The 26,773-nt window shown below is 36.1% G+C and overlaps 3 protein-coding genes across 4 annotated transcripts in view; 1 reads left to right on the top strand and 2 right to left on the bottom strand.

Annotated features, from left to right (window-relative positions):
* LOC139142665 (zinc finger-containing ubiquitin peptidase 1-like) overlaps window positions 1-26,773 on the top strand; it is a 470,199-nt gene that overhangs the window by 47,684 nt on the left and 395,742 nt on the right. The window lies entirely within an intron of this gene.
* Window positions 1-26,773, bottom strand: part of LOC139142671 (protein disulfide-isomerase 1-like) — a 272,131-nt gene that overhangs the window by 219,954 nt on the left and 25,404 nt on the right. The window lies entirely within an intron of this gene.
* The window catches only part of LOC139142666 (protein eva-1 homolog C-like), a 66,263-nt gene continuing 46,271 nt past the window's right edge, over window positions 6,782-26,773 (bottom strand). For both annotated transcript variants that reach the window (XM_070712718.1, XM_070712717.1), the window contains 6 exons: window positions 24,350-24,496; window positions 22,990-23,133; window positions 11,706-11,861; window positions 10,295-10,459; window positions 8,351-8,491; window positions 6,782-7,859 (listed from right to left, as the gene is read on the bottom strand). In XM_070712718.1, the coding sequence (XP_070568819.1) occupies window positions 7,276-7,859; window positions 8,351-8,491; window positions 10,295-10,459; window positions 11,706-11,861; window positions 22,990-23,133; window positions 24,350-24,496 (1,337 nt within the window). In that variant the 3' untranslated portion in view covers window positions 6,782-7,275. The remainder of the gene's footprint in view (window positions 7,860-8,350; window positions 8,492-10,294; window positions 10,460-11,705; window positions 11,862-22,989; window positions 23,134-24,349; window positions 24,497-26,773) is intronic.

The raw sequence follows: 26,773 nt of genomic DNA, 5'->3' as shown, positions 1-26,773 counted from the left end.
GTTGACAAAACTAGGATATACTTAACTACCGACAAAAATGATGAAATGCATTTTGGCTGTAAAATAGTCTCTCGTTTTACATGGAAACTACACACCTTTGAAAGTGTGTTATTGAGTAAGTTATGAATTCTTTTATCCTGTGTATATTGCATCAATAAAGTTTGATATGAAAACAATCAGTGATTTGTAAAGTCTTTTGTAGTGTGAGAAGTGGGACAACTATCAATTTTGTGAAACACCCGAGGTGAAATATTGAATGTAATGATAGTGTGAAGGAACTCAAATCCAGAATATACCAGTTCACAGGTGTTACCAGTAGTTAGTTCTTAGGTAGCCATTGGCACATTCTCTTCCTAATAAACTTATATTTGCCACCCTTTGACAGCTGCGTAACAATCTACACCAACCCTTCGTGTGTCGGCAATAGTTGGTAGACCTTGAGCTGCAAAGTGGCAAAGCTGGTGAGGTTTCTCTGTACGATTACATGTCTTGGTGAGGATCAGCTATGCATAGCAAACAAGGGTCTGTGAAAGTGTCTAGTACTTGCCCAGATCACAGTCCCTCCACACACTTGCCCAGATCAACTCTGATGTTTCCAGTACTGTTCCAACACAAACAACATGTTGACTGTTACATTTCCTGCTATTTAAGCAGTGACTCGTGTCATTTCATTGAAATATTTTTAATTATGTTTTGTATTAATTTGCATATTGTTTGGCCAAATATAAGGTTATCTGCAGCATTCTAGATGAGGTGATGTCATCGGTTCAAAGATGCATGCATTTATTGTACATGTTCAGAGATTTGTCTGATTTACCATTCAAGCTCACTTCACAGGACCACTATAAGCAATCCCATACCACACTTCAGACTGCAGTAAGTGAAAGCGCCACCATGGGTTCAAACTTATCCAATGTGTTGAATATGTATTGGCGTATAACTTCAACAGTGCTGTCCATCCCTCTATCTACCCTGTAGTGCAATAAATTGCAGTGAGTTCTTCCTTTTATAGAGATATCTGTGTGTTCCACTACTGTATGAACATGTTCCCTTTGTTCATGTTTTTAAGTGAAGTACAGGTCATAGTACAATAAATTACCCACGATGCTCTTTGATTTGTATCATTGAAGGTTACTTTTCTTATAAGTTTTTCAATTCTGCATATAAGCAATAATGTGCAGCGTCAGAATAATTGTTAAATAATATCTAGTAAAAGTATGTTTAGATATTTCAGTTGAAGTTTCCTAATAACCATTGAACAACCATAAAAGTCACATTCTGTACGTACTACAAATGCCAGACTTTTGGGCAGCAAGTTATGACAAACTGAAGGGGTCACTCTCTGATAAAATGTAGCATGCAAATTTCTTTTGTCATTTCCATTGGAAAAAAATCAATATCCTTTTGTTTCATAAAACAGGTGCAACTAGTCTCCCTACTTTCCATCACATTATTCTGTATGGCTGAAAACAATCAGTGGAAAATGTTACAAAAATATTATCTCCTCCTCTCTCTATCATGCATAAGTTTTCAAATCATAAAAATGAGAATTGATAAGAATTTTGTGCTGAAGAGCACATCTTCAGGATTTAATCTACACATGAGAGATATGGTAGACTTCACTGAAGAGTCTAAGAATGTACAAATCATGATGAATTATGGGAAATCTACATCACTGTGCTGATGTGCATGCTCTACACTGCATCAGGCGTTGGCCTTTTATGCAGGTGTTGGGCTGAATATTCAAATTAGCCTTTCTCTTTATGTGGCCCATGGTCCGTGTATCGCACAATAGAGGGACCGTATTTAGCTGTTTGAATTTTGGCAGTTCACTTCAGCGCGATAAAATTGTGTGTACGGTGTCCAGATTTCAGTTTTTGCTGTTCTTGCACAGCTGGTTATCGTCCCCTTAAAGTGCCACAATCCAAGGTAAGTTATCTTTTTCTGTGTAACTTTCCTTCATCAAGTGTGCAGGTCAACGGACATTGTTGCTTGTTTTATGCGATGACTTGGCATTTATGTACTTACAGTATGGCCGTCTGGAAATTACAGTATTGTCGACAGCAAATTTCAAATCCAGAAGAGAATCTTCTTGATGAAGCAGACGCAACAGCAAATTAGTTTTCAGAGAAATTTACCAAATTCTTTACATGTAGAGAATAGTCTTTGTAATTTGATCGTTTAAAATGTATGCCAAGTAATTGGCAAATTTATCCAAGTAATTTTCTTTATTCAAAACCATATTCCTTATACTTCTATCTGTATTGAGTCTGCATGTTTATGCAGTTTCCTCAATAATGATATTTAAAAGGAGTCAAACCGGATACTTGTGTCTTGAATATATTCGTCAGGGCCCATAGCATTGTAGAAATTTTCAGATTCTACAACTACGCTGTAGCTCGTACTTCCATCTATTGTAACACTTGTTTAAGGCCTACCACACAGACACTACATTTCTCTTTAGTTTATCTCATCACATCCTGCAGTTGAGATGGAAAACCCAGACTAATATGATATTCTATAAAAATTCACACTTCCAACAAAGAAATATCATTGATATCACAACACTACCTTTATACATCTTCTGATAAACCAGTGATTTGGGGCAAAGACCACATACTGTACTATCACTAAATAAAATGCAAATATACTTCGTTTTTTAAAAATGCTCGTTTTTATTCAATAGAAAATACTGTACACATATACATGTCCAATGTGTATCAGTAAGTGATAAATACTTAGTATTTCACAAGACATAGTGAAAGATACAATAATTGTGGACTACTTATATTGCAGTATATATTATAAAAATATCTTGGTATTATCAGATACTTGGCAGAAAGTTACTTCTAAGTAGCATCTGAATATATCAATTTTTTTTTCATTAAATATAAATATTCCAAAATTTCCTGTCATAAATACATAAATTGGGAAATGCCTGTCGAGGACACTGCATGTAATTCATTCATTGAATAAAAGGGGTCATCTCAAAAGTTTTCACTTCTTGTGGCTAAATGGCCGTGGTGAGCAACTAGAGTTTAGAAATAGTCTTCGAAAGAAATTAAAAAAAAGAGAAAACATCTTAACAGTACCTGTATGCCATCATGGTTTTTTTTTCATGTGACCTGAAAACTATATTAAACAAGGTTTTGAAAACAATGGAGATGACCCCTGGCTTATGTGACAACATAACTTACAACTTAACCCTTTGAGTGCAAAAATCAATTTGTGTTGCCCCTATTAAATATAACCCACACATTATTTTCCTGACTCAGACAACTTTTTTCAGATTTTTTCAAAAATGTTGGTCAAAAACTGTAACAAATGAAAAGCGGTGTCAATTTGGTCCAAAATTATCGTAAAATTACAGAAAAAATTCATAAAAATTGGTTAAATGTTGGGTTTAAAGTATGCTGGGAAAAATCACTCAAAGGGTTGAACTCTGCTGGTGAGTTAAAAGTCTATTGCTCTCTGGAGAAAACATTTCTGAAACCCTGTCTCAAGCAGGTAATACTTGTGACCCAGTCACTTCAAATTGTTGATGCTAAATATATAGCAACTTTTCTCTTTAATATCAATTGACATATTATCATTTGAATGTTAAATACTGAGATGAATGTACCATTCAAGCAGAGCAAATTATTGCTAAGTAATCAATTTTAAAATTTGGTCACCTAAATGCATTGAAAGAGTTGATAATATAATAATAATAATAAAAATAGTTCTTATCAGCGCATTATACATAAAGTCTCTATGCGCTTCACAAAACAGGTAAAGTACACATACATTAAACTTTAACAAACAGTTCAGTATAAATACATTAAAAAAACGCATTAAGAATCGGTAAAAAGAAAAGTTTTAAGCTGTGATTTAAAAGATCCAATTGATACAGCTGATCTAATTTTAAAAGGAATAGAATTCCATAATTTTGGACCTGCCACAGAGAAAGCCCGTTCACCATAAGTAGAGGTTGCAAAACGCGGAACAGTCAATGTAGCATTGTGGTTGGATCGCAAAATTCGTGACACCTTTTTCAAAGACAGAAGTTCAGTGATATACGATGGACATATATTGTTTAAAGCCTTGTAGACAGTAAGTAGAATTTTATAGTCAATGCGCTTCTTCACAGGCAACCAGTGGAGATCTCGTAATACAGGAGAGATATGATCATATTTCCTGCTCCTGACGACAAGTCTAGCAGCTGTATTCTGGACTCGTTGTAGTTTTTGCAACTCTTTGATTGGAAGCCCATACAGAACAGCATTGCAGTAGTCCAATCTAGATGTAATGAACGCGTGGACGAGTTTTTCAGTGCTGGCATTGTCCAAGTATCGCCGAATTTGGCCAATTTTTCTGATTGCGAGAGATGCTGTTTTGCAGATGTAGTTTACATGGTTTGTCATTTTAAGTCCTGAATCAAGCATGACACCGAGGTCACGTGTAACTGATGATGCACTTACAGAGCTTTCACCAATGTTGATACATGGTATCGGAATTGTTTTGCTGAAGCGTGACGAAAAATGGATGATCTCAGTCTTGTTATCGTTCAGTTTAAGCTTATTGGATGTATACCATACTCGCATTTCCTCAATACACGCTTCGATACTTGAAATTGTTGTTGCATGTTGTGATCGTTTCATAATCATATACACTTGGGAGTCATCCGCATACATCATACAGTTGATATTATGCTTGAAAATCAAGGGCTCTAAAGGTGATATGTAGATATTAAAGAGAATCGGCCCAAGCACTGATCCCTGCGGAACTCCAAATTCCAAAGTGTGACTGGTTGATTGGGCCCCTTCAATAAGTACATGGTGAACTCGGTTCTCTAAGTATGATTTAAACCACGAAAGAGCCAGGCCAGTTATACCGAAACGATACTGCAATCTGTTAAGTAAAATTTGATGATCTATGGTATCAAATGCCGCAGATAGGTCTAGAAGGATAAGGATGACTTCTTGCTGTCCATCAATAGCTCGAAGTATGTCGTTGTAAACACGAACAATTGCCGTTTCAGTACTATGGTGTTGACGATATGCAGATTGCATCTTTGTATACAGATTGTTGTCTTTCAGATGTCGATGAAGCTCAGCTGCAACTACTTTCTCAAGTACTTTGCCACGAATGGTATATTAGAAATTGGGCGATAGTTCTTAAGTTCTTCTGTGCAAAGTTGGCGGTTTTTAATTATAGGTGTAACCAAGGCAGTTTTCAGTGAATGAGGAACACAACCATTAGCCAATGATGTGTTGATAATTTCTGTGATCAAGGGCAAGAGTGCCTCTACACACGATTTTACCATCCAGGTTGGTATTGGGTCTAGTTTACAGTGTTTATTTGGTGACTGCATGATGATCTTTCTAATAACATCTGAGGAAACCGGTGTAAATGTTGTCAGCTGTTGCTCTAGTGTACATGGAGAACTGTTGTCAATACTAGTCTCTTTCACCTGTTTATCAAGATCATGTCTCACCTTACGGATCTTATTGTCGAAGAAGTCAGCAACTCATTTGCAAGTAATATTTGCTTTTACAACATACATGTAGACTGTCATCAGGCTAAATTCGTGCAGATTGTAGTTTTTGCATCATTAAGGGTCACATGGCATATATTGTGAGTGAGTGTTGTACATGCTAGATTCTCATGAGGGTGATTGCCTTAACCCTTTCACCCCCAGTTCCCTGTATACAGGTCCAACTTTACCATAGAAAACAATGGATTTGGGACAAACCATGCTGGTGAAAGGGTTAATAGGTCAGGTTTTGTGCTAGCATGCCTGCCAAATGCTATGCCACAAACTGAGCACAGTGAACGGGCCAAAGCAGCACAAACTACTACTGACAGTCACAGAGTTGAACCGACAGCTGTGTCATAGCTAATGATAGAGGGCGCTAGTTACTGTAAGTTTGTCAATAATAAAATGTTTGACTTGTTCAAAATTTTTAATAGCTGCCTTACTGTAAGATACTAATCAAATGTTTCTTGTGTGTTTTGTGTGTTTGTGTGATAATGTGTACATGTGTTTGTATATATGATGTGCACATCAAATTAACAGTACATGTCTTTATTAAAAACCTACAGCAGTCTAATTTTCATTTGCACAATATCTTTGATTAGGTTCAAAAACTGAACATTTAGCATAAGGTGGAAGGGTGTAATTTGATAAAAGTATCAAACATTTATTTTGGCTTTGGTTACAAAGAACATTTAGAAGTTGAATAAAGGTATCTTAAAATATTTTTTCAAAAAATCCCTGAGGTAGTTTCTGAGAATTCTGTGTTGGCAAGTTGTCACAGAGTTTAAAATGCAATGTAAACTTTGGCCATGGCATCATAAATGAGTACAAACTCCAAAATGGAGTTTCTTCACATTTGAACACTTCATTTCTCAAAATTTACTGATAATGAGCTGTGGAAAGATCTCTTTTGATAGCCATTCCTACAAACAGGTTTTAGAGCAAAACGACAAAACAAAATGCAACCATTATACTCAAAGCTGGCATAGGTACCTACCTCTGTGAATATCGACCTATCTATTTCAAAAACCTTGTGAACAAATTGCACCTTACCATAAGATTCCTGGGGATGTGAGAATGGAAGCCACAACAGCAAAGGGTTTATTTTAGCATGTTTGATTTCACATGATATCACAATTATCTGTCCAGTCAGAAGGGTGATAGTTTTCAGTGGATTCTGTTTGCCATCAATGTCGACGGCGATGGCGACAACGACGCTCAGATCAAAATTTTTAAAATTTTCTGATCAGAAAATTTTGAAACCTTACCGAGTTGATTGGCACGTCAATGAATAAATTGATAAAGCATGATTCGAAATCTTCCAAGATGAGAGATGTTGTACAATCACTGTCAAGATTCACACAAGCATGTCAACATGACATATGCAAATCATATGTCAGAGTGCCTGACTATCAGAGCAGTGTACACGTGAATTCAAATGAGAGCAAATCAGTGGAAAAGTAGAGTTCGCAGAGCGTAAAAAATTAGCTGGTTCTGTGAGCCAGAAAAATACCAGTCATTAAAGCAGCCATTCAGAAACTCCACGAGCCATGAAAACTTTTCTCTCATCTGTTTGAAAGTATCACGACACTGACAATAGTATTATAAGGGCAATAACCTCAAAATGTATTTTGCATACAGACAGACAAATGACCTCAATGTGTAATCTGGGCAATGTGGCATCCAAACAGACTGACAACACAGAAGTTTCCTCTGGTTAAGAAATAAGTAGTGGGAGTCTTTCTTTCAATTTTTTTTCAGATTTCTGTAGAAAATTCAATCGTTGAATTGCAAGGTTGCACATATACATAAGGTCTTGAGTTGTAATTAATTGCTGGCACTGTTGATGAGGATAGCTGGCTTCCGCTTCGATCCCTAAAAGTCACTGAATTTGGCGATGGAGGAGAGTCTCTGCTGTTTTTGCTCCACAACCTGTCTGTCCTTACATTCCCGCTAAACGTGTGATGCGAGTTCCTGAAATAATCCTCACTTGGCAGGGTGCCATACATACCCCGGTCTCGCGTGTACGCATATTTTCGGCTGGGGCTGTTGTAGTACGCATTGAGCTCCCTGAGCGTGGGTAGTGTCCTGGTGTAGTTGTTATTGACATTCCGTGAGGTTGGCAGTGTGTTCCCGCTTCCAATACTCATGTCAACTCTGCTGTTGTATTGGAGTATCTCCATACTGTCTCTGTCTCTCTCCTGCATATAATATCGGCGAAGTGAGTCGTATCTCTCTTCATTGTCACGGTTTTGTACATGGTTATGCATTGCAGGAGAAAGGCTATCTTCCTCGTCCTCTTCTTCTTCTTCTTCTTCATTTTTCGGTGGAAGGGAGACGACTTTTTTGTGGCAAAACAAAAATAGAAATGTCAGTATTGGAATATTTGCAGGAATGACAATGAAAATATCTGAAGAGTCTTTCAGTATCATGTTTTATCAGTGTACTGTCATTGTTCTGATAAAACTGACAACTAGAAACTCATAGCACTGGTCTGTCAAGGAGAGAAAAAAAACACAGCCTGCAAAGTGACATTTCACTGTTGAGTAGAAATTCAATGCCTAACCTTGGTCCTTGTTAGTAATGTAAATTTCATTAAGTCCAGTTAAGGACTTGGTTAATGGCTGTATGCTGCTCGTTCCTGGATGTTATACTAAAACATTCATCCTATAGAAAGAATTTGTACCTGCTTTTTCCAATGATACAGAAACCAACTCTTGGGTGAAACTTTTTACCGTTAAATTATTCAGGCAAATGCAATATTTTGGATGATTTTCCGAACCATTGTGTGTATTAAAAAGCACTGTGAATAGATAACAAAGCAAATCTTACCTTCTTTTTGTTCTTTCTTTTTTGCTTTTAACTTCATTTTTCTATTTTTCCACGCAAGGTCAATGACTACCATTGCAAAGAACAACGCGATTCCAATACACACCGCTATAGCCATGTATAATATAACTTCTTTCTTGTGTGCTGAAAAATTCAAAGAACACCTTTAATATTTACATGAAGAATTGTAAGGTTGTTTTTAGACTCACCTTGAAAACATCAATTTTTACCGAAACTTACTATAATTTCTCTTCACTACTGCATGTCAAGGAAATTTTAGAGCAATGAAACAAGGAAAATAATCTTGTTACATGTCTATTCAATAACCTTTAATTGTTAATCATTTTATCTAGCACTAAGCAAGAAGCTTATCAGCTTTAAATGAATGTAGAGAGTAGGATCAAAAGATAAATTAAATAAATGCCAACCAAGACCATGCTGTCATCCTATCAAACTTGCTAAAAAAAAATATTGCACAAAATTTTGTATGTAAATGCATATAGCAATCAGATGGCATAAAAACAAATGTATGCATAATACATGGACGTTGAGGGCACTATCCAGAACTATCAGCATTTGTCACATTTTTGTGCTCTTGAAATGAAAATGTTCATTCTATTTGAAATGAAAAAATAAATTTGTATCTTGAAGGATTTTGATCATTTTAATAATTTAATAAAATTAAATTTAACATCTAGTAGTTTAATAAAGTCCCTCTGCCAAGGACTACTTCCAGGTTTTAATCCCGTAAGGCCTAAACCTCTATAGGGGCTGCTACGCAGATCTGGAAAGTTACCAGAAAGTCAGGCCTGAAAGAGTTCATTGTTAATAAAATAATATAACACATTCAAAGCAATGTCCTGTGCTATTAGTCTATTTGCATATGGAAGATGTGCAAGATTAATTACATGATGCTTGAACAGCCTGTTGTGACTTACAACGACAAGCGTCAGTTTTATTACATCGAACAATTCATAGATAGACAATCTGTCCAATGATTAGTTAGTCTTGCATGAGTATACAACTCAACTTCAAAAAAAAAAATTACCAGTGAATAATACTCATGGGCCTAAAATTGTGCACTATATAACTATGGTCAATAAACCTCTGTACTCTTTTGTGTCAACTGACAGTTAATTGTCCATAAATTTTGGTGTACATTACTGCAGAAGGGTCTTTGAAATTCTTTTGTTTTCCTGGCAATAATTTGCATTATGCCAAAACAGCAGTCAACCAATAGCAATGCACAATTAATAATTAGTATTCATATGATGTATTTCTGCAAACTTAGATTTCATACTTGACATTTCTTTAGAATAATCTATGGCTGTTCAGATGCTAATCTTCCTTCCATATGGCAAGTGGATGCATGAAAATAAAATAATTACATTGATATGATAGTTGCTAAGTTTACACTTTGAACATGACATAATTTCAGCCAAATGGTAAATATGATCGTTGTCTTTGGTGTCATAAACAGCATTGCCTTTCAATTATCAGTAAATACTTATACTTTATAAAGCCCATAGTTGACATGATATCATTCAATACTTACACTTTATAAAGCCCATGGTTGACATGATATAAGTCAATACTTACACTTTATAAAGCCCATAGTTGACATGATATCATTCAATACTTACACTTTATAAAGCCCATAGTTGACATGATATCAGTGAATACACTTTATAAAGCCCATAGTTGACATGATATCAGTCAATACTTACACTTTATAAAGCCCATAGTTGACATGATAGCAGTCAATACTTACACTTTATAAAGCCCATAGTTGACATGATATCAGTCAATACTTACACTTTATAAAGCCCATAGTTGACATGATATCAGTCAATACTTACACTTTATAAAGCCCATAGTTGACATGATATATGTCAATACTTACACTTTATAAAACCCATAGTTGACATGATATCAGTAAATACTTACACTTTATAAAGCCCATAGTTGACATGATATCAGATGCCAGTCCAAGTGGTCGCATTTCATTGACTGGGGCTGGACCAATCAATTCATTTGATGATGTAACATTGTATCCAGATTTTATGATTGCCTCTGTCACTGTTAACGTTGAATTTTCTTCAGCTACCAAATCTGCAATAATTAAAAATAAACAGAATATCAGGTTATGCAATATTTGTGCTAGGTGTATCATTCACTGCCGGCAATGTCCTATCCTCCATCCTTTTCCCTCCAACATACTTCACATACTCAGTTGAGACTAGAGTGTTCACTTTGACATTTGGCGTGACAACAACTTCTACTTCAGGGAATGGAAAAAAATTACTTTCACCCTTTGAGTGCTGTAATTTTTCCCACCAAAATTTCAGTGCAACATTTTACCAATGTTTATGAATTTTTCTGTGAGTCTCAATAATTTTGGACAAAATGGACATCATGTTTCATTGGCTACAGTTTTTTATCAAAATTTTGGTAAAATTCTGAAAAAATTGACTGGGGTATATTTTATAAGGGCGACAAAAATTGACTTAGGTGCTCAAAGGGTTAAATCTTTTCTATTGATCATTACATTTGGTATCTAAAATTTTTGACAAAATTGTCATAAAACTTTTGACATAATTTTGACAAAATGTCTATGAAATGGTGTTGTTACAGTATTTGTAGAAACTATCCTTTCAATATTATACTGCATTCTTGGAAACTTTACCTCAAACCGTTTGAATTTTTATCACGTTGTCACGTTTTATTTCTGCAAATAGCTCTTTTCACATGGGACAAATATTTTCAAAAATTTCATCTTGCATTTCTCACACTTTGCCTGACAACTATGACTCAGACATTAAAAGTTGTATGATGTTACGTGATCTATCACTCATTCCTCCCAGCATATTATAATTTTTAAAGAGGTTGTGACTTCATGACACGTGAAGATCTGCACTCAGTCTTGATCTGTCTTGACGTGTTGGCATGCCTTAGAAGAATGTTTGACTTCAAGATTACTCCTTCAGAGCATTATTGAAGTGTCAAACATATCTTAAATACTCTCAAGTTATCAGATAGATCTGTGTTGCGGTTGATTCTGACATACCTTGACATGGCCAGTAGAGGCTGTTTCTACCATGATTAGTGAGACGCTAAAACAAAGTGAAATACCAGCCGCAAATACTCGCTGATAATATTTCTTAGATACTCTAAGATCTATGTTGTGGTTGATTTAGACATACCTTGGAATGTAGAGCCAGTAGTGGCTGTCTCTACTGTGATTAGTGAGGCGTTAAAACAACGTGAAATACTAGCCACAAGTACTCACTGCTAATATTTCTTGTTTTCACGGATATCATTTCATTCATAAAGGAAGCAAATTTTCTCACACACTCACCCAATGGACTTTCCTCTGTCATGATGGCTGGCATCAGAGGTGATATTGATGTCAAATCGTAGAAACTTGTCCCCGGCTTTGATAAGTAGCTTGGTAATCCAGATATTTCTGGTAGGCTGTGGTACTTTCTGGGTTTACGGAGGATCCTCCTGGAAACTGGAAAATACAAAATAACATTCACAGATAACTTATGTAACTCAAGTACTACTATTTCCTAAGGTATATGCTGTGTACACCTTACCCTCTTGACTTGGTGACTTTAGTTTATGCTGAATGTTTTCAGTGATATGACGCGACTCATGCACTTGCAAAACAGGGGTGGAAGCGTTTGTAAAGATAAGAAAGGGGGATGAGAAATCATGACTGCGAACAAAACTGAAAATTGATCGAATATGCATTCTTGGTTCATGAATCATTATAGCAATTAATATTTTCACTAAAATATGGAAACTTTATAATAAAAGAGAATTTAAGCAATCCTAGATAAACAATCAAGTGAGATAAGATTGATAATTCAATACGGATATTTCTACAAGCATAATTTGAATGAAACTAGAGGACTTTATGGGGGGCAAGGTCATACAGAGGCCAACATACAGTGCTACAGACAGACTTCCATGATGGTCAGCATGTAAGTGTGTCTTAATAGTCTTGATTAATAATGGCAGAGAGAGTATCATTGCAAAGATTGGGTGTCAGTGTCAGAGAGCACACTGTGTGTGCTAAAGAGACATCAGTTGGAAGCAAAGTTTTTGTGATTCCATAAAAGTGTGAAGAAACTGTGATTTGCGAGGCATTAAAGTCTCACCCCACCATGCTTTATTGATTGCATGTTCACCCAAAACAGAAGCCCCGGTCAAACTTCACAAAATCCATCATTTAGACCACAAGAAAAACTGCTTGCACAGAGAGCGAGAAGTCAACTAGTCTAGCAAACAGTCATGTTGACTTACTCCCACGGAAAATCGAAGAAGTAATAATGGCTCGAAATCTTTCCCCAAAACTGGAATGCAGTCGTGGGTTTATGAATGAATAGGTTTGTAGTAGAGCCATGCAGTCAAGTGCCAATACTACACAAAGACAAGACAGAACTTTTCATTCTATGAAAGCCAATGCAAATCACATTTATTGGAATTGAAGAAAACTGTCAAAGTTGTCACAATAGCAAACTGACGTAAATCTACTGCACTTTATCCATGGATTTGCATAACTGTATTTAGAGTTCTTCATGATCAATCCAGGCTTTTCTGTCATACTAAAGCTATTTTCACTGAGTTTTTTCTCAGAGAGTTGACTTTTTGTCCCTTTGTGACACATCATTTCCTGCCCAGAATGGAGCTAAATCCACATCACTTGGAATTTTCAAGTCTATTTGTTAACCCCTATGCTAAAGCCATCTCCCTGACTTTTGTGTCACAACAGTCAGTAATTCTGGGGATTGAGTTCCGACTCGCATTGTTGACAAAATCACCTTTTCTGCTCAGTTGGTTGGCTTTGAAACTCGACCCCTCCGTTGATTTTAAACAGAGGAAGCCTTGGAAAGTATGAATGGAATGGCTGAGTCAATACATGCTGGATGGTGATATTGTTGGAAAGAATTTCAGTGATTTTTTCTTCCACCATCTCAAAAACACCCAAGCATTTCCTTTCCATGGAACTTGCCAATCACTTATGAACACGCACTCAAAGCCTACAATAGGCAGTGCTAGGGTCAGTAAGAATTTAAGTGATTTTTTCAACATCTCAAATAGCAAGCATTTCCACTCAATTGAACTCAAATATAATTTATGAGCATGCACTCCAAGATAATTACTATTCATACATCAGGTACAATAAAAAGATTAACCCTCCCCCTCCATTTGAAAAACGTTTTTTGGTATGACCCTTCAGATTTCTGTGTTGATTTGGGACCAGCACACTTCAAAAAGGTTACAGTTTTCTTGTAACAAATTTCATGCAGCAGCTATCAAATGTAAACCATTAACGTTCCTCCCCTAATAATTATTAATGAATCCATCCTCACTAATCACGCATATTCATTAAACCATGGATGTGATTAACTTTAAATGTTACAATTTAACTTTAATTAAAATTATTAGTTGTGAAAATTTGCACACAAATTATCATTTATCTGTACAAGATTACAATTACTATTCAATACAAAACACAATATTACCATGATGTAATGCCACCCATGCTATTGGTTATAGTCCCATATAATTTCTAAAACTCTCTTCATCACTACATTTGCAACTATGTGGTAATTTGAACTTTGTTAGTCTATAAAACATGCTCACTTAGAGTCTGATATCAAAGCTGTATTTACTGCTAAATTACTGCTAAAACAGCAATTAATCTAAAAATCATGATTTTTGACAAACTTACTGCGAAAGTTTGGAAACATATCTGAAAGTTGCAATATTTGTTAATGTATTTTTTCTATACTAATAACTTTTAGGCCAGGCACAACTCATGCTGCCCATGCAACACCATCAGTATGCTAATCAGTGCACCTGACCCCATCAGGGTAAAACTGTCCGGCTTGAACAAAATTTCTCTGTCAAGAGTTTAAATTTATCTCACCTTACAAACTGTTAGTTGAATCAGTCTTGGTAGGATTCACAACCAAGGAGATAAGTGAGGTATGTCCAGAAATGTGAGCTATGTCATGAAGATGGTTGATTAAAGTTTACGAGATTTCAGATCGACACTGTGTTGATATTTCAACTGCCTGTGTATATGTATGTGTTGTCGGAACTCCCAAAAGAGATTGCAGGCTACGTCATTGGTGGGTTTTTATCTCGCTTGTGGCAAAAGGCCATGCTGGGCGCCAGTGAAAATAACTGCATGCGTTGAATTGGGCAAGCTGCCATGAAAACAGCAGTGCAGGTGACGTCCATGCCATTAATCTAACGGCTGAGTGGATGTTATTTTTCAACTTTAAAATACAACTACTGCCAAGCAAAATGATACATATGATAAATTTGGATCAAAATATTTGTTCTGAGTAAACTAAGAACAAAGATAGGCATTTCTAATGGCTGACAACTAAATCAAACTTATGTATATATTCTGAGAAAAATAAACTGAAGACAAACTATATTTAGATAATAATACAGGTATAATAGATAAGAGAATTCATCAAACTAAATATGCTACTCTGAGACGATCTTTGTTTTTGTTCCTGGCTTATTTTGTCATATCTGAAATATTATGAATTATAATAAATGTTAAACCTTTGAGCGCCAAAGTCAGTTTTTGTTGCCTTTATAAAATATGCTCCAGTCAATTTTTTTGAGGTTTTTGCCAACATTCTGATAAAAAACTTGAGCCGATGAAGTGTGATGTCCATTTGGTCCAAAATTTTTAAACGAATAAGAGAAAAATTCATAAAAACTGGTAAAATATTGCATTCAGATTTTGGTGGGAAAAAGTGCAGAGCTCCAAGGGCTAATAGTAAATCCTGGCTGCAAGATATAGAGCTCATGCTCTTCTCAGATGTGCTGGTATTTGTGTGGACAAACAATGCGTCCGCAAGAATCACTGGCCACATTTCTGCAGCTTTTATGTGCACCCCTAACAACATCACTATATGGTTTTATCCTACCGGTCCACGGGGTGTCATATCAGAGATAAGAATGAACTAAGAAGTACAGGCCAATAATGTGTGACATGATGTAATTTTCACTACAAGTACAACAAATATTTTGACCATAAACATTTGTGTTTTCAGTCTCTATGATTGCATAGTAATGAAATCATAAGCAATGCGGCTTGCCAAATTTCAGGCCTATTATACTGGCTGTGACTGGCTAGGTACTGGAATGGTTGGATCTCTTCAGAGCTTTCACATTTTTTGACATTTAAAATCCAGGTACCTTATTTTGAAAGGTGTTTGTTGCCAGAACTAATGCACTGACATTCTTAAACTTCAGACAATCAATGAAGAAACATAACATAAACTTATAGAATCTAGTCTAAATCTGTCTTGGCCAAGGAATACGTTAGCTAAAATCATACGTGTACCACAATTGGGTGCATATACACTTTACCACTTGTGGGTAAGTGAACGCTTTACCACTTGTTGGTATTTGTACACTTTACCACTTGTTGGTAAGTGTACACTTTACCACTTGTGGGTATAAGTGTACGCTTTACCACTATTGGGTGCATGTACACTTTACCACTTGCGGGTAAGTGTAAACCTTACCATTTGTTGGTAAGTGTACTTTACCACTTGTTGGTAAGGTACACTTTACCAACTTGGTAATGGACTACACTTTACTGTTTTGGTAAGTGTACACTTTACCACTTGTGGATATACTGAACACTTTACCACTTGTGGGTAAGTGTACACTTTACCACTTGTGGATACTGTACACTTTACCACTTGTGGGTAAGTGTACACTTTACCACTTGTTCGTAAGTGTACATGTACCACTTGTGGGCTGTGTACACTTTACCACTTGTTCGTAAGTGTACACTTTACCACTTGTTAGTAAGTGTACATTTACCACTTGTGGGCTGTGTACACTTTACCACTTGTTCGTAAGTGTACACTTTACCACTTGTTAGTAAGTGTACATTTACCACTTGTGGGCAGTGTACACTTTACTACTTGTTGGTAAGTGTATACTTTACCACTTGTTTGTAAATATACATTGGAAAGAGCACCCAACTATATGAACCCTTTTACCACCATAGTTTGAATCAATCCTATTGTTTTCTATGGTACAGTTGCACATCTGCAGAAAAATGGTATGAAAGCATCAAAGCTTTCTGTTTTAATCTTCTCAAAACCAAAAGCAATATTTGGTTACTTAGGAATATTAATGCAGCTGGAGGATTTTTGTAGGATGAGTCTGTCTTCATCTTGTGTATATTTATCAGGGCAAAACTGTCCTTTGAACTCTGAGCAATGTCAAAAGACCAGGAAAACTAGAAAAGTTCTGCTGATAAGATTTGGCATCACGATTAAGATAATATACAATAAAATTACAAAAATCAAGATTATATTTGTTAATGCTAGTTAAGGTCTAGATTTAAAAATTCTGTGCCAAAATAGAGCCAGATTTGATGGAGTGGATCAAATCCTTTGATGGTGCTGTCCACCTAGTATGGCAACCAATCACTGAACAAATGTGGAACTCATTAAACTTGGATCTAACAATAAGACCATGGCAAATTTGCAGGACTGGTTCAAAACATTACATTGTGTTTTGTGAGGCTGTAATACCAGACATGTTGAAGAAAAAAATATTTCTGGGCAAAATTTGGCTTAGTTGTCCCCCTGGAATTCACCTTCACAATCTTCAGATGAAAACACAAGAAGCAGCTTAACAGTTGCGTCGTGAACACATCAACTTTACATTCTTCTTGAGTATGTACAACAACAGTTTAATTTGGCCCACTGAGTGACAGCCAGCGTAGACCCGTACAAGTCCACTCTCTTTCCCAAATTCTTTTTTATCAAAGGTTCTTTTCAAAGAAACTGACCCAGATACACAAAGTCTGTTGGTTGTTCAAAATGGGCTTAAGCCTTGATCAGAGCAGAGTGAGGTAGCTGCTGAGTCAAAGGAAATACCAGTTAAAAAAATTGTAAGAATTAGTTGTAAACATTGTTGGTGTGTTTTGTGAAGTGGAAAAGAAAGAATTCAGAAGCTTTGAGGGATTAAGAACACTGTCTGGCGCGATCTCAATTTTCCCAGTTTATTTTAAACAAAGGGTTTGGAAACCCTTTGTAGTTTCACCCAACCATAACCTTCGGTCCCTGAAAGGCTTCAGTTTATTCAAACTCTGGCTTTGCCTTTGATCGGAACTTTTGCAATGAAAAAAAAAAACTAACGTGTTGACTTGAAATATGGCTAATCGCCACTAAGTAAAAAAGTCAACATTGCATACATGACTTATTACTATTCATTTGGTTTGACTTGCAAACGCTTACTAAGCTCTTTACCTGGGTGAAATCACCGCTGTCAAATAATCAAATGTGTGATTTCACTGTGGGCAATTTTTTACTAAATCATGGACTCAACTGGGGTGGTCAAGACTAGAATATATATGAGACTGCGGTCAGGAGAACAAAAAGAGGTCTGTGGTATTGCGGTATCCACCCTGGGGGTAATAATTAAACAACGTTGTTCAAGAGTTGTTCTGTGTTTAGCAAAATTACTGCCGGGGGCAAAACACCAACATCTTCTACAGATGACAGACCCTACTCTTTTGTGAAACAAAGAATAAGGAGAGATGTGCGTGCCAGATTTGTGTGAAGTTATGGTGGCAAATGATACTACTATAGCTATTTCTCATTGGTTCAAGTACAAATCAGGTCAACAGTAGCAGTAGACAATTTGGTACCTATTGCAATCACATTTTGGGGGACAATTGACAGAATGTTGCGTTGGATGTTTCGGTAGTTGAAACTATCCTGCAGTGATCACTGAAGCAGGTGTTATTTATTGCAAATTTACAAAAGATTCAAGAACTGAAGAGACCACCTAGGGTTAGGATTTAAGTTGACGTCGTGCTACTGTTTTTGAAATGGCCACGACTAATAGAGGTAAATCAGTGAGGATGATCTATTGTAAATCTAAGTCGATAGAAACAGAAATGTTGTAAATCTTAGTGGTCAAAGATAGAAACAGAAATGTTGTAATTAGGGCAGAATACACCTCAAGTTGTTGGATTTTTGAACTGGCAAATTCAAGTTCACAATGCTTTGCTGGTCTCATTTTGAAACTGAAGAGTGATTAAGTTTTTGCCATCTGATTGAACATTGGCATTTCTGTACTAAAATGAATAAATGTGTATTTGTCACCAAATTTTAGTGACAACACTGAACATTATCAGTACTAATTTTTTAAAAACAAAATAGAAGGAATTTTTTATAAAATGATAACATATGTTTTGGTAAAATTTACGATCAGAATAATGATGAATGCTCTGCCAAGTTGCAAATTCTATGCAAACGATAGAAAAAAACACAACACAGCTGACTCAGATGCTCAGCATCATATTTCAAATCTCAAAATTTATAACCTCCATGGGAGTATCAACTACTGGTTTATAAAGAGAGTTGATACATTAAGCCTGAACTCTTGACAGTGTCATAAAACATTAAAGGAACTGCTGACAGTGTGATAAAACATTATTTTTCTGAAATTTTGAATAATATTGAGAAATCAGTGATATTCATTAGAAATTAAAACATGCAGACGAACTGAAAGCACACAGGAAGGTACGAACTCAACTCACACACAGATGATGAAAATAATGACATAATTTTTGCCATCTGTAACAGAAATGAGGCTAACAGATAATAACCGTCCAAACCACAAACCTCAAGTACCGTAAGGTACATCATTTTCCTAGTACAGGGTCACCATAACATTTGCGTGCTTGGTTAATTTTTAGCAAACCATTATCAAGACTTACTAAACACAAAAACATTAACACCTGTTTTCAGTGTACCATTTTCAGGTCAATGACTTTTTTCTACTGTAACTTGAATAACAACGCATTTGCAACTTTGGCTGCAGTGAATCACAATTTTTTATTAGACGCTCTAAATAAAATTCTTTGTTTGCCGTCCGCGTGCTGGTAGATTTTCAGAGAAAATGAAGAAAATGAACACAATGTTAACACTATTACAAATAGAAAATATTCTTTTTCCTAGGGAAACCAGGTAAAGAATGAGCTTATATTAATACACTTGTGTTTTTTGTCTGTGTTTGCTTTTTCCTTGGCTGGCTGGTAGGTTTTTCAAAAATCCAAGGATGGCAAACAAAGAATTTTCTTTAAATGGCCTAAAGTAAAATTATACAACACAGTGATCATGACTTTGATAAAGTACATGTGCTCTACTAAGTGTTGAAACTGCCAACCTTTTGAGTCAATTCAGGAATTTCTGGACACTTCTTTGAAAATATAAGGGAATAATCTTTACGGCCCTGATACGGCTTTTGCGGCCCGAGGTCGTATGGCGGAAGGGCCCGAGCGTGCGAGGGCCCGTACGCCCTACGACCAAGGGCCGCAAAAGCCGTATCAGGGCCGTAAAGGTTTTATCATATACCTTATGGAATGATAAATATGTAGTTTACATAATATTCAACATTGTTTAGGAGATAAAAATGCCTGCGATATCAAAAATTCATCACCATACGATGGCCGCTTCCCGTCGCGGATTGACATACATAATGACGTCATTTGTTTACCTGCAGAATTCTAGAACGCACAAAGCAATATGCGTACTATTACGTGACCAACAGAGATCAAGGCTGAAATCGAGGTGTAAGAAGGACAATAACGTGATGTCAGTTTCTTGTAATTAATACTGAACAGGCACGCACTTAGGATACACAGGATTTCACTAGAATTTAGAAATAAAAGCCGATGTCACCTGCACGCCTCCACTGTCGCCACGCGCAACTAGAGCAGACGTTTTTCAAAATCTCGCGCTTGCTTTGTGTACAAATGGAACGTTTGCGGATAGCAATGCGCGTAGTAACCAGAATCCGGATGCGCTATTTTGCGGGTTGCGGGCTGCGGGCTGCGGGTTGCGGGCTGCGGGCTGCGGGTTGCGGGCATGAAAAAATGTGTGATTTTTGGTATCATTTTCGCTAGTAGATAGAATAAATGCTAAAATAGTATCTAGATGTATTTGTTTATGGAATAAAAGCCGTGAACTTCTTGAATAATGCCGTTATTTTAGCTTACATCTGGTAAAGCACCACCAACGTCAGAATAGTCCATTTCCCATCCAACATTCGCCGTTGCACAGCGCACTGCCGATCGAAGCTTTCGAAATGATATGACTGAACACGGATGAGTAATAATATGAACACAAGACAGATTTCACAACAACTCGCTATATTAACTTTTTATGTAATGATTAGGACGGATAGTTTAAAAGTAAGTTTCGGATCGTTGACAGCACAGATGAAGTGGGAGATGAACTTCGGTTCGTTGAAACTCGACACGCCTGATAATTTGTTACTTTTTCATAGAATGCCATGCCCTTCTCACACTTCAGATTAGTTCAACCGCCGATAAAAGCACAATTTTCAGAATCGTTTTCAATGCCGTTTAAAATTATTTTATTGTGGTGAACACGATAATAGTCCTAGGAAACTTTTCATAGTCACGCAGGATCAAATGCATATGGAGCGACTATCATGCTGCAGGTGCAAGTCATAGAATATGTTCATGATATTAGGAGATACACAATTATTGAGAGCTGCAGAACACAACTCATCCAAAATATTCCTATTAGATCGATTCCTGAAAATAAGTCAACGCACCGACGTGTTTTCCCGCTGAAATTCTCGCGTAAAATGTTAGCGGAATGTCGTTCTCTGTGGTCGTGACCTCGGTTGAACCGAAACGGCAAAGTAAGCTAAGTCCATTGTCGTACGTCTTTTTCTTTTAAAGATTTCATGAAAAATACACGGCATTTAAATACACACACTTCTATCTACGCTTTTTGAAGTCAAATCTTTCCTTACACATTGCATTTAAGTAGGCATTGTTTAATTTTCTGTATGTGTTGCCCTAGAACCGAATTGTGAATAGATGCATTACAAAGAATTACTTCCTATGGCCTGATACTAGAAATGTAACAATTTTCATTCCTCGATAAGTGGCGACATTTCCGAGGCGCGAATTTTTTTTGTCAGTCTGGTATTATTTCTCACTCACATCCATGGCAAGAAAAAAAAGTGATTTCAGATCCCAAATTATTTGTGATGGCCAGGCAGCTCGGAACAAATAAATTGGTCCTCGGAATCGCCGCTTTTAGTTTAGCAGATTTTGATTTTTTTCAGAAACATGACGTATTTTCACCCACTTGGTATGGTCTGTTATTGCATCTTTAGTCCAAAAAATCAATTTTACAGCATATTGTTTTCAACAGCCTTCAAATGTACAGTATTATGTTAAAATACACAATATGGAATATGTTGTGTTTCATTAATTTTAACCATCTTGACCTGATGTTGAAAATATGGACTTGGCAGGAAAAGGGATACTGTACGATAGACCTGATCATGATTATTGATAATAGACACCTTCTAAAGGTTTTATTTCTTATATACTAAATGCCATATTACATATATTAGAAATCTAGCCATAATTCTAAAAACCCGCAGCCCGCAACCCGCAACCCGCAGCCCGCAACCCGCAACCCGCAGCCCGCACTTTAGCAGATACCACCAGAATCGAGATAGTTCAGAAATGCACGTGATTGCCCATATTTGGGCACCGGGCCGGGGCGTGATACGTAAAATAAATGCACGGATCTGAGGGCGCTTCCTTCCATAGCTTTACACAGGCACGTGAATGTAGGTATATGATAATATGTAATATGTAAAATGTTATATACAACTTTCTTATCTCAAATTTCACTGAGAGTGGACACTGCTTTGATAAGGTAAACTGTACTGTCCGCACTACATCAACACTTAATTAAATTTTACGTTCTATCTTATGTTCTACCCATGAAGGGTTTTTTCACGAGTCCTATGTGATCAAACACGATAAATATAAACAGGTACAAAAACACCTTATCAGATGACAAACTGCTCTTTCAGTACATATTGTCAGCACATACATTACTCAAAGATGTTTTTCACAACCCTGGCATCCAGATTCTAGCTCTTACATCTGATTATAGCCATTGATTGATGGTCAGTTAGCAGTCATTTGTGTTGGGAATTAAAGGAATACCGTAAATATTATTGTCAACAGTTCAGAGGATTATACGCACAGAGATCTTTAAATTTTAATTGTTCTCAATATATAGATTTGTTTCTGACAAACATTTTGAATAAATTTATTTCAATTAAGTTAAGTGCTTCCAAACTTCAGTAATCTACTCCTGCAAATATTGTGTATAAATGAGGGATGTACCATTATATCTTGGGGAGGGACAAATTGAGCACAATAATAATGTATGCATATTTCTTCACTTTCCAAGATTTGGCAAATTTTCGGGGTGTATGAACAGGCCATGTAAACTTTTGCTTTCTACTTCCCAGTTATGTGAATATTTTCTGCAACAGCACCAAGGGGGAATTTTTTAAGCTTCCACTTTTTGAATAAACCAACCTCGACCTATAGTACATCGCTAAGTGAAGCAGTCTGCTATCAGCACATACCTGATTCACTATGTCCGTAAAACACAAGTTTTGGGGCTGGTTTGGAAAAGTATAGATTTTTAATATAACATGTTGGCTACTTCCAATCAAGATGGGTTGAAAGTACAGCCTGGTTGAGGTTGTAAACTTACCACATGTGTACACCACATCTAGGTACTTTCCTACATTGGGTCGGCAGGGATCACCAAAGTTGGTGGTGGTAGCCGGGATGTTGCAGGATTTCTTACCATGGCAGTGAACCATTAACATTTCCAAAGCTACAGTACTCAGACAGTCTGTCAGGGAATCAAAAAAAGTGAAAAACATTCAAATCTGTCTGAAACTGATGATGGATAAATCTCTGATGATATAGTTCTGTTTCTATTCAGTAACACTGCAGGGGAGATGGAAATAACCCCAGAAAGAATTTCTTTCATCCCATGGGAGTACTTATCTGGAGCTTATTGGGAGAAATATTTACCCTGCAACTTGACTTTCCAGGGAATAGAAAGCTAACTGTTTTGCCTGTCCTTGCTTCACACACTGTGATACCACTAACCTATTTTGCTGGCCAGTGCCATTTACAATACAGTTTATGTTAAATTGTATTGCTGAAAAATCGCTTTTAACACCTGGACTTTCAGAATTGCACCTTCATTTTCAATGGCATAGCTCATTGAATTTTCTGAAATACATGTAGCCTGAGGGGGGTTCGTTAACCTGTTCACCCCCAATTCCCAGTAAACAGGTCCACAATCACTGTTGATAACAATTGGTTTGGGCCAAACCATGGTGGTGAAAAGGTTAAATCTTGCACTTTACAGTGTAGTAGAGGTCACATTGGCAATTTTTGTTAGCTAGGTAAATTTTTCTAAAATTTGAAATCCTCAACTCTTACACTGCCATATGGTTTGACCCATTGCAAGTCCATTGTTGATTGCAGACCTGTTTACAGGGAATTTAGGGTTAATGAATAGGTTCATGCATTAAGGGATTAAAAGGCATCCTCAAACTGTGAACTGTGAAAGACTAACACAACGCCAATATCTTTGGCCATAATGTTATTTTTTGTAAACTTTCACTGATCAGATATAGTGATACAAAGATTGACAACACATCCTGTAAGCCATACATGTGTATAATGAAAGCACTATACCTAGTTACTAGCAATAGGGGTTATTCACTCCTCAAAAACTGAAAGACTTAATCTTTTGCTAAAACTTTGTCCAATGAAACTTTAAATCAATCTCTTTCTTGATGAGAACTCTGCACAGTTTTGGTTCAGTACTTTTTGAGTTACCATACCAACCTTTAATCTCAGTCATGATGTTCAAAATCAACAATCATGATATTATGCATTAACATTATTTTATTTGTTGCTATAGTTCTAAGGTGGTATTTCAAATATTGTAGCCACAGCAGAATAAAAACAACTTTAGCATACAGATTGCCACAGTATATGATTCACCATGGCAACCCAGTTGTCATGACAACTAATTGACTAATTCTCACCTTCACCGACATCAACACTGGAGGGACATTTCATGTTTCCGTATTGTGACCTGCCATACATAGCAGAGTAAATGGCCAGAACCTTTGATGATGAGCATTCCAGCAAAAGTTCGGTGTTGTCGCATGCTACCACACTCCTGAACTCATCTGTGAGAAAAAAAATCACATATACCAATAAAGTCAATTTGTCTTTCACAGTCACACTCACAATTTTGATTTTGGAACTGTAATTACTGTGATCTTATCTTTATTGAAATCAGAATAATATGTATAAAAAGTACCTGTAATTTAGATTTATGTCAAGGGACTTGACAATATTCTAGGATTGAAAGTTTTTATTATGGAAGATGTTCTTGAGTCAAGGCAGTCAGTGTAATGTGGGGTATTTATATCATTTCAAAATACAATTATTTTGGACAAAATCAATTAATTTCAAACTACAATTATTTTGGACAAAATCAAATTTTTCAATTAATTTCAAAATACAATTATTTTGGACAAAATCAATTAATTTCAAACTACAATTATTTTGGACAAAATCAATTAATTTCAAAATACAATTATTTTGGACAAAATCAATTAATTATTTTGGACAAAATCAGTATTATTCATGACGTTGCATGACTATTCTGAAAGAACATTTCGTAATTTGTATATTACATTGTTTTACAAATTGACAATTTTTGTTTTGTTGAAAACCTACTGAGTATAGACTAGAAGGAAAAAAGGTGAATTTTGACTCTGCAATAATATCTCCATGACAATAAGAATTATGGGCCGTGTGAGTGTGCTGCTATTTGGGTCAAATTGAAAAGAAACAGCATTAGTGCATTCCTGTAAGATAGTTTCTGGAAACTTTATGTGAAATCAAACAGTTGAGAAGAATTTCAGTTTTGAATGGGAACTTTACTTGGAATTTAATGATGATGGTTGGCCATGTGCCATGACTGTTCATGAACAATGGGTGCTACTGTGCGTTGTAACAAAAATACAACATCTACCAATTTGAGTTGTAAAAAATAATGACTATCATAAAGTTAGCAGAAAGGTGCGTTTTTTAACAGTTCTTTAACATTTTCTGGTGCTTTTCCCCTCATAGGGATTGATAGCCGGAAGAAATGCAGCGTTTTAACACAGTCCCTCTAGAGGGACTGTGGTTTTAATAACATCTTGTGTGGCCATGTGACAACATAGTAACATATGGACTGTACGTGCAAGTCAACAGTCATTTACGGATTATACATGTGAGTCTACAGTCATGAATGCACCATTCAATTTTGCAGGGATTTGGAAATCTCAAGATTTGATCCACCAAACTTCAAAAGTCTTTTGATGATACACTACAATTCATTTACTCTACGCTTTCAGTCTCTCACAGGAAGTCAACAATAGGAAGTCCTGCATATTACACATACTAATTCCTATCTAAATATCAGCTTTGGCTTTCAATTGACACATCTGTACCACTATGGCAAATTTTTAACAACTGAATTAGCTGATAACACCTGATGGAACAGCAACCTCAGCACTGCTCAATCTCAGTAACTGTGATGTACAAGTTGATGTTTGCACCTGGTGATCCACTTCACAGTTGAGAAGATACCAGTGTGATAAGATCTCTGTGATATCAGATCAACAATCATTGTCAATGACAGGTGTCAAGGTTATCTGTGACCTGGTTAAATTGTTGGCTAATCTAAAATTAAATCAAAAATTAAGATTTTGTCCAGTATTTATTTTAGTAGGTTTTTAACCTTAATACTGAAATTAGTTTCCTTTAATTTTAATTAAAATTATTTTAATACTGAAATTAGTTTCCTATAATTTTAATTAAAATTCACATTCAGTAAATTTTCTGTGGGACTAAAGAAAATTTTTTGAATCATTTGGTAATGATACATTAAAAAAATGTTTGCAAATGTTGAATTTTTGAGTACAAATTGTTTTTTTTATTGTATTTCATGTCTTCAGCTTTAAATATTAATTTTTTAAGCAAAAAATTGCAGTAATTAGACTAAAACAAGAAGTTATATATATGGCAGAACTATTTTAAAGTCTTATTAAGAAACAAAAAGTTTGGGAACAATATTTGTTGTGTATACAACGGTACACAGGGCATTTCTTGGAGTGTATTGCAGCAAAACAGAGTACTTTTGTAGTCATACTTTGTGAGGCTGGATTGGTCAAGTAGTTTACACACAGTCAGAAATACAAACACCATGCCATGAATAGCATTGACAACTGGAACTTGGGACAGATTTGGTAAGGTCAAGTCACCCCAACCTGACAACTAGAGATTTCCAGTCAACTTCTGTATATGAGTTTGACTTTTGCCGGCAGGTCAACCAGATCAAAACCAATAAAGATATCATTTATTGGCATAGCGTGAGGGTCGTCTCAAAGGGGAGGCTAAGCAATTGATAG

The sequence above is a fragment of the Ptychodera flava genome, chromosome 10 (assembly GCF_041260155.1).
Source record: "Ptychodera flava strain L36383 chromosome 10, AS_Pfla_20210202, whole genome shotgun sequence".
Classification (NCBI taxonomy): Eukaryota; Metazoa; Hemichordata; class Enteropneusta; family Ptychoderidae; genus Ptychodera; species Ptychodera flava.
This window is presented reverse-complemented; position numbering and strand designations above follow the sequence as displayed.